Below are 8,991 nucleotides of genomic sequence, written 5' to 3' on the forward strand. Positions count from 1 at the left end.
GATCTACTGAGAATGGGCCAAATGTATGGCTCTAGCCATTGGATTCTTGGCCCACCGGCCAAGAAAAGGCCACCAAAAACCAACGTTTTGTAAGGGGCAGTCCAGAGGTGAATCTGCTTAAAGCAACGCTTATTGCATCAACAAACATACGTGAGAACTACAGCAGGGAGAGGTGCATTTGTGGGTACTGGATCAAAGTTGTCTAAAGAGGAGAACCACCATGATGTCCGGCAAGAGAAGTACCCGACCTTGTAGGCGCAGAGAACACCACATAGATTTATTCATTTGGATAGTTTACTTGAAGATCCTCTTAGATCAATTTAATATAAGTACAAACACAAGAATTAAATAATTGATTTTGAAGGAAAACTTTACTTTGGACCCTGAATAACCACCCCATTTGACATGCTCCTCTCAAACTTTAAAACCTTTCACTTTGGACCCTTAAATTTTCAATTTTTATCACTTTGGACCCATCGGTTAGATTTTAAACATTAAAAGTCAGACAATGTCAATTATACTCTTGACTTTTTTACAAAATTTCAAATTTATCCTTAGTTTCAAATTAAATTTTTTAAAAAAATATATTAAAAAAAATCACAAGGTGACCCACAGTTGGGCAACTTGTAACCTTTTTTTTTTTTTTCTTCCTTTTTTGTCAATTTTTTATTTTTTAATAAAAAGAAAATTGAAGTTTAATTTTGTATTTTTAAGAGTTTTAATAACAAAAATTGACGGAGAGATCCAAAGTGATAGAAATTGAAAGTTCAGGAGTTCAAAGTAAGAAGTTTGAAAATTTGAGGGGGACATGTCAAAAAGGGTAGTAGTTCAAGGGTCCAAAGTGTTTCTCATTTTTTTTAGTAACCGAGAACCCCATTAAGATAAGACTATTTCGTATACCCACTCACATCAAATAAATCTCAAAACCATGCAAAGCATCTCCTCCATATGGATTGGATTATTTGGAAAAAGGCAAACCTCTCAAAAGTCAATAAAAATAAAACCTTATAAATACTCATGGAAAATTCACTCTAATTGTTGTGTTGTGTTTTCTTTACCCACTCGTTTTCCTTTCCTCCCCGGGAATTGTAGAGAAAAAAACCAAACAAATTCCGAGCTTTACCGCGTTATCCCACCCGGATAAGGAAAACGTACAAAAAAAGTTACCTTTTTTCTCTGGGAATCCAAAAAAATCACCACTATATATATAAACACCTCGCCTCATATTTCCAAAAAACCACCACTGCACCCTCTTGCATGCTCTTTCTTGTTCTTGCTCTTCTTCTTTCTGTTTCTCTGTGTCAATGCGTGTTTGTTTGGAATCCGATCACCATGAAAACTGAGGCAGCGGAGTCCATGAGTTCTCGCAAAAGGAAAAGAGACGAGAAAACCGGCGCCGCCATGTTCAAGCCCAAGAAAGTTCCGAACAGGCTGGCGGTGGGCGACATGCAGGACGGCGATAACTCTGTCGTCGTACTCCACCCAGAAACCTTGCAAAGCCTCAACCTCTTCAACACCGACACGGTCTTGATCAGAGGCAAACTTCGGAGGGACACCGTCTGCGTTGTCGTGGCGGACCCGGCATGCGACAAGTCCAAGATCGGCATGAACAAGGTGGTCAGGTTGAACCTCAGAGTCAGGATCGCCGACATGGTCTCCGTCCACGAATGCCCCAACGTTTACGACGGCAAGAAAGTGCACGTTCTTCCTCTGGACGACACCGTCGACGGGCTCACCGGAAACCTCTTCGACGCCTACTTGAGGCCTTACTTTGATGGCTCGTTCCGGCCGGTGAGGAAAGGCGATTTGTTTGTCGTCAGAGGCGGAATGAGGAGCGTGGAGTTCAAGGTCATAGAGACCGACCCTGAACCTTTCTGCTTGGTTGCGCCTGACACGGAAATCTACTGCGAAGGAGAGCCTGTGAAGAGAGAGGAGGAAGAGAGATTATGCGACGTTGGATATGAAGACCTCGGCGGCGTCAGGAAACAAGTTGCGCAAATTAGAGAGCTGGTGGAGTTGCCTCTAAGGCATCCGCAGCTTTTCAAGAGTATTGGCGTGAAACCCCCAAAAGGAATTCTGCTTTATGGGCCTCCGGGGACCGGGAAGACGATGATTGCAAGGGCTATTGCTAATGAAACTGGTGCTTTCTTTCTCTGTATCAATGGGCCGGAGATCATGTCGATGTTGGCCGGAGAGAGTGAAAGCAATCTGCGGAAAGCGTTTGCGGCGGCGGAGAGGAATGCTCCTTCCATTGTGTTTATTGATGAGATTGACTCCATTGCTCCCAAGCGTGATAAGACTGAAGGTGAGGTGGAGAGGAGGATTGTTTCCCAGCTCTTGACTCTCATGGATGGGCTGAACTCGCGCGCCAATGTCGTCGTTATTGGCGCTACGAATCGGCCGAACAGCATCGACCCCGCGCTGAGAAGGTTTGGGAGGTTTGACAGAGAGATTGACATTGGTGTTCCGGATGAGGTCGGTCGTCTTGAGATTCTTCGGGTTCATACAAAGAACATGAAGCTGTCGGAAGATGTGGATTTGGAGAAAGTAGCAAAGGAGACTCATGGGCATGTCGGTGCTGATCTTGCGGCTCTTTGCACTGAGGCTGCACTGCAATGTATTAGAGAGAAGTTGGATGTAATGGATATGGATGATGAGACGATTGATGCCGACGTTCTCAGCTCCATGGCTGTCACAAACGACCACTTCAAAGTGGCGGTTGGAAACAGCATTGCCTCTGCTTTGCGTGAAACAGTTGTGGAAGTTCCCCATGTGAGCTGGGAAGACATTGGCGGCCTTGAGGGTGTCAAGAGGGAGCTGCAAGAGACGGTTCAGTACCCGGTGGAGCATCCGGAGAAGTTTGAGAAGTTCGGCATGTCTCCGTCGAGAGGAGTTCTCTTCTACGGCCCTCCCGGTTGCGGAAAAACTCTGCTTGCCAAAGCTATTGCCAACGAGTGCCAAGCCAATTTCATTAGTATCAAAGGTCCTGAGCTACTCACCATGTGGTTTGGAGAGAGTGAGGCTAATGTTAGGGATGTTTTTGACAAGGCCCGCCAGTCAGCACCATGTGTTCTGTTCTTTGATGAACTCGACTCCATTGCCATTCAGAGAGGAAGCAGCGTGGGAGATGCTGGTGGTGCTGTTGATAGGGTTCTCAACCAAATATTGACTGAGATTGATGGATTGTCATCCAAGAAAACTATCTTTGTTATTGGGGCTACAAACCGGCCTGATATAATTGACCCGGCACTTCTCCGCCCAGGGCGTCTTGATCAGTTGATTTATATCCCTCTCCCAGACGAGAGTTCGCGGCTTCAGATTTTTAAAGCCTGTCTGAGAAAATCACCTTTATCCCAAGACGTTGATCTTGCAGCTCTTGCCAAGTTTACACAAGGCTTCAGCGGGGCTGATATCACGGAAATATGCCAGAGGGCTTGCAAGTACGCTATAAGGGAGGATATTGAGAAGGATTTGGAGAGGAGAAGGAGGAGCCCTGAAGCTATGGAAGAGGATGATGCTGATAATGGAGTATCGGAGATCAAGGCAGCTCACTTTGTGGAGTCCCTCAAGTACGCCAGGAAGAGTGTAAGTCAGGCCGACATCCAAAAGTACCAAGCATTTGCAAGAACCTTGCAGCATTCCAGGGGTTTCGGGTCTGATTTGTTCAAGTGTTCCATTGACAAAACAGAAACAGAAGAAGGTTCACATCTGTTTGCAAGGGACGAGGATGATACGCTTTATAATTAGGTGCTTAATGAAGTTTCATTTTGTTTATTTTTTGTTTTCTCTGTATTCATGTTCTCTAATAGAACCATGTAATGGGCTAGTCAAGCCAATTTTTTCTGATATCTTTTGAACGAATATAAGTAGAGCTTTAGGCTTTTCAAAAATTTGTTGAGTTTTGCTGGATTTTCCCCCCCTTTTTGCTTGTGAATATTCCAACTTGCATTACAGCTTGCCTAGGGTTGATAGTCATGAGTTCCAACTTCCAAGGTTTATATTATATGCTCATTAATGATTCTACAAAGAAAATGCAAGAACAAATCTTAGAAAAGGAATTACCACAAATTTAGTATCAAGCGACATCATCAACACATTTAGATACAATACAACAATATTAAATTCTGACCATCCATTCTTTAAGGCAGAGTAGAGAAAATCAAGAAGGCAATTAAAGCAACTAGTTTATCATAAACGAGTGTGTATAGATTATTGCACAAACCAATCTGCCATGCAAATACATATATGGATCGAACATAAATTTACATTAACATTTAATGTAAAGGATGATTTAAACGGAAATGGTTAGCAGCTGTTTTTGGCCTTTCAATGGGAAATATTTGACCAGGCCAGGCTGAAGCAGCAGAGTCGAAAGTCCATATGATATTGTGAAGGTCTGATTCCAACTTCCACCAAATAAGTTGAACAAAAGGCATCACATGTTTGACCTACCCAACTTTATGCTCAATGATTAGAAATCTGTCCAAGGAGAGGATATGTCTTGTTAGAATATAACAAAGAACCCTTTCCGAAGGAAGAAAGCACAAAAACTACCATCAAGATATTACTGCATAATATCACAGAAATTATAGAAACAGCAGCAGCAAAGGAATATACAAGTCTAGGACCCAACACTACGGTCTTAATCCAAACTAATTGGGGTTGGCTACATGATTCCTTTAAGTACGAACGACTACGTAAATTAAAAAAGAAACTTCTGGACAAACTTTGACATGTTAGATATAAATTTTGCTTCCAATAAGAGGGGTTAGCATAACTGGAATACCCAAAATTGACAACAGAGGAAGGTTAAGACAAACATACATAAGCATAAGCTAGGATTAACTTTCAACTCAAGGCAATATTTGTCATCGAAGGTGTTGTGTCTTAAAGATATAGACTAGCTATTCAGAGTCTAATTGATGCGTAAGAATATCATTGTTGGAATTCAGCATACCCTTGATGCCCAAAACCAAAATTTCAAGTCAATACGATCTTAATGAGCTGTTCCTGATCTCAAAACTACCTAGTTATACAGTTAGTAAAGCTTACTTAAGTGTACATAAAAACCATGCAACTGCCTAGCCTCCATGAAGAACACACACACCAAAGTGAAAGTTGGCCAGGCAACGGGTCCCACCTAAATGATTATACTATGGTTGGTTTTGTACTCATCTGAGATATCACCTGAGCAATTTCTATCTCCTTTCTTTTTACTTCTACAGTTCTTATATATATGTGTGTGTGTAATTGGTCCCAAGGGTAGGGGCAAGGACTCCAAGGAGAGTTTCAAACTAATGACCTCCACTTCATGAGGCGTGGTCCGTGGCTAATTGAGCAATCCCTTGGGGTTGTCTGGTACAATTCTATAGATGACTACAAAAACATGCTCAGAATGGTTAAATATTGATATTGCTGCAAAGTAAGCTTATTGATTGATGTGGATGTGCCGCTAAAAAAGATCACTTTCATGATCTTTCCACAGTTCTATCTAACAAAACATAGAAATACTTGGTGCAAGAGGATACCTGAGTCTCATTCCAACTATCACTCCAACTCAGAGGCCTCTTCTGAATCAGACAGAGGTAAGAGGGTGCAGATCCCAAGCATATGTCCATTTAGACACACATAATACTCAATGCAATCCTCATAAGAACCCAACCTGCAGCTGGCACTTTGTGGTATCATCTGAGCCTGCAGCATGTTCCACAACTTTGCCTTACAATAAGGGCACACCTCTGTTGGATGAAGCTGGGCCCCCCTCTTGATTAGCATCTTCCGCACCTTTGACACTGAGAATGACTTGAAGACTCCACGGAAAAATCCCACGTCTCCCTCCTCGCCTTGATCAAGATGTTCACAAGGGTCAGACACATATAAAACATCTGTTCTGCATTGTGGCAAAAGAAAACTCTTCCCTGATGTTCTAGAGAACCGGGTCCTATAAACAAAGTGGCCTGGGATTTGAATGCTATTGAACAGGCCCCCTTTCTTACACCCTGAACAGTAAATAAGTAGTTTCCCCAGTGCTCTCCAGTTCCCATCTACATTGTGACTCCCACTAGATTGCAGATCAATCATCATCTTTGGTGCTCTTGTTCGGCAAAACTCCTTCCATAGTACTCTCTTTGCAAGATCATCAAACCACTTGCATACACAGGACAGAGTAGCAATTAACTTAGGGTTCCAGTTCAAATGTTGAAATACTAGGAATATCACATCTTCGCTTAGATGGCCTTTTGTGCATCGACAGCTTGCTGAGTGTATGCAACGATACTGCTTTGTTAGAATCATTGTCAGCCACCTATTAACAAATATCATAAATCATTGTCATACATACCAAGAAAAAAATTCTCTTAGTTACACTTCAAACTGATTACATTTGGTGACTCAGTTTTCAGCCAGACACTATAGAAAATAAGCAAAATAAAAAATCATGATCTTGATGGAGGAATTACCGTAGAACAACAAAATTTCTAACATTGGAGTTAAATGGAAAGAGCATAGTTCCAGCAGTCACATCTCAACCACAGAAAACATAATTAGATCAAGAGGCCATTCTTAGTTGCCGAAATGCAAGCACAAAGTGCTATTCAAGATAGCTGATTCAAAAGGTTCAGATTTAAAAATAGTTTCTCACTCAGATAGAAAAACAAGCATTAGCAATGCTGATATTGGATTTTAGAAAGGCTAAAGAATGTTGTAGCAACACGCATATCCAATTCAATGTCGATACAAATACAAATAGCATTTTCCTCATCTTTTTGTCAAGTACACAAAAACAAAAGAAATGAAAATATTGCCTGTATCTACACAAGTAGGATACAATTCCCTGGAACGCTGTTGGTGTCACTTTTCACATATGGCTATTATTCCATTACCTTCTGAACTTCTTCAATATCCATGAAAAAGTCACCACAATATCCTTGTCGACATAAATTGCAGGCCATATAACAACTTAAATTTTTACAATGAACTATTCCCCACCAACCAATAAAATTTTAGATTAAAAACAGGAAGTCCTTCAAAGTCCAATAACTATGGCATATGGGAGCTTAAAGGGGTTTTAAAGAGATATAGTGAAGTGACATTCACTTAACTCACATATATTCCTTCTTCTACTTGTGAAAGCAAATGATGTAGCCAATAAATTGTAACAATTCAACATCTTAGTAGAATTAGGACCCACCTGAAAATTCTTCAAATTCCACAACCAATTACGTTTTTTTTATTTTTTTTTCAAGAGCCTGAACATGACTTATCAAAAGAAGAAATGCCGAACTAGTCTAACGAAATGGGTAGCTATGCATCATTTCGACTAGAATTCTGTTGTAACATAGACCACGTTTCAACTCGTTAAACAAAATCCAAACAATTTAAAGCCAAAAGCATATGTTAACTACCAATAATCAAATCACTCAGTCGCGTGAAAATTAACTTAATTTCACTGACTTCTCTCAAAGCATGTCAGTCACTTCTAAAATTCTAGATCGACAGGCACTTCACATCAAAATTACACCATCCACTACAAATTTAAGCAACAAATCAGTTTAAAAGAAAACCCACAATAGTTCTCGACTCCATTCTACAAAAGCAGAACAAAAATCAAGACTTCTACAAAACCCTAGCCTCTATGAAAATTAAAACAAAACCCATGCAAAGAATCCGAGAAGTGGACCAAATCGTAACTAACACGAAATCGAAGACCCAAATTCTCACCTCAGCTTACGAATCTCCAATTCCGAGCAGTCCCAAAACCCTTGAAAGTCCAACTCTGCGCAGACGAAATTGAACAGAGACTTGGGGTCAGCAAACCACAGAAAAAAGCAACAGGAAAACCCAGAAAAGAGAAACAAAGCGAGACAAACAAAACCAATTACACGCAAGGAAGCATCGGGAATTTTGCTTTTTGGGTAGGGGCAGTTTCGTCAACTAAAAAACAGAGTCACAGAGAGGCACTGCAACCGAAACGCAGGGCTGGGAGCGACTGAGGAGAGGAATGGCCTGCCTGCTCTCCATATTGAAGAAGAAAATGTAATATATTGCTAGGAAAGTTATCGTAACAACACAGTCCCATTTTGTAGAGGAAGGCCGAATAGCAGCGTGCCACGATTACAAGTTTGGGTGACTGGCTAGGTGGCGGATTTTTAGAGTCTGATTTGTCATTCGTGTAATGGAGGTCATTTTCGGAGAAGATGACCAGTGTTTTTACTGTTGTAGTTTAAATTGTTTTGTCTGTATCTGAGAGGTACGTGTCAGGAATCAATTCAGCGCAGCCAAAGATTCTTTGCGCGTAGGTGGCATCTCTTGATTGGCTATCCTCTACACAGATTTTATTATTATTTTTTTTTCCTCTTCTTTTTCTATTATCACCACCTGTTGTTTTTTTAGACAAAGTGTATCATCTAAGATTTTTATTTATTTTTAAATTAATTATTATTTTTAAATTAGATGGTAGAATAGTATCCTTACCAATTTCAACTTCAAGATGTAGATAATGCAATGTTATTTAAAATTTTAAAAGATTTAATAATATTCACTATCTAAATATTTTTTACTTTTTTAATGGATAGAGTTTCTTCCCCCCTTAAAGCAAAGACAAAAAGAAGAGTTTTTAAAATCTTGGGCTCTTGTCATTTTCATATTGCCAAGTTGGGATGGTCGCTTTTTATAAAGAATTGGGAAAATGATTTTTCACCTATGAAAGGGAAAATGTCTTGTTGGGTGCTCCCTATCTTATGGCAAGAAAAAGAAAATTGTATAGGAAGGAATATACTCCAAATGCTTATGAAGCCCAAGAGCACAAGGCATGGGCCTATATGCTTCATAAAAACTTTTTCAAAAACTTGGAAAGGTTAAAATAAAAATAAAAATAAAAAGTTCAATATTAATAAAGGATGGTGTATATCTTGACTATAACTATTATTTTACAGCTATAAAACAAAAAATATATATATATCATCTTGTATTTTGATTACCCATGTTGTAGAT

General features: G+C 40.1%; 1 protein-coding gene and 1 pseudogene across 1 annotated transcript; one reads left to right on the forward strand and one right to left on the reverse strand.

The window, feature by feature from the left end:
• Nucleotides 1–1,332: 1,332 nt before the first annotated feature.
• Nucleotides 1,333–3,747, forward strand: LOC132182159 (cell division cycle protein 48 homolog pseudogene; annotated as a pseudogene).
• Nucleotides 3,748–4,171: 424 nt separating this feature from the next.
• On the reverse strand, nt 4,172–7,998 carry EDL2 (EID1-like 2). Its single transcript, XM_059596359.2, has 4 exons — nt 7,881–7,998; nt 7,720–7,774; nt 5,529–6,304; nt 4,172–4,479 (listed from the first exon to the last, which is right to left on the reverse strand). The coding sequence occupies exon 3, from the start codon at nt 6,292–6,294 to the stop codon at nt 5,548–5,550; it is 747 nt and encodes a 248-aa protein (XP_059452342.1). The 5' UTR covers nt 6,295–6,304; nt 7,720–7,774; nt 7,881–7,998; the 3' UTR covers nt 4,172–4,479; nt 5,529–5,547.
• Between the last annotated feature and the right edge of the window lie 993 nt (nt 7,999–8,991).

This window comes from Corylus avellana, chromosome 5, assembly GCF_965113065.1.
Source record: "Corylus avellana chromosome 5, dhCorAvel1.hap1.2, whole genome shotgun sequence".
Lineage (NCBI taxonomy): Eukaryota > Viridiplantae > Streptophyta > Magnoliopsida > Fagales > Betulaceae > Corylus > Corylus avellana.

What these genes read in the sequence shown, in the direction of transcription:
- EDL2 (XM_059596359.2), bottom strand. Translation starts at nt 6,294, where the DNA reads ATGATTCTAACAAAGCAGTATCGTTGCATACACTCAGCAAGCTGTCGA.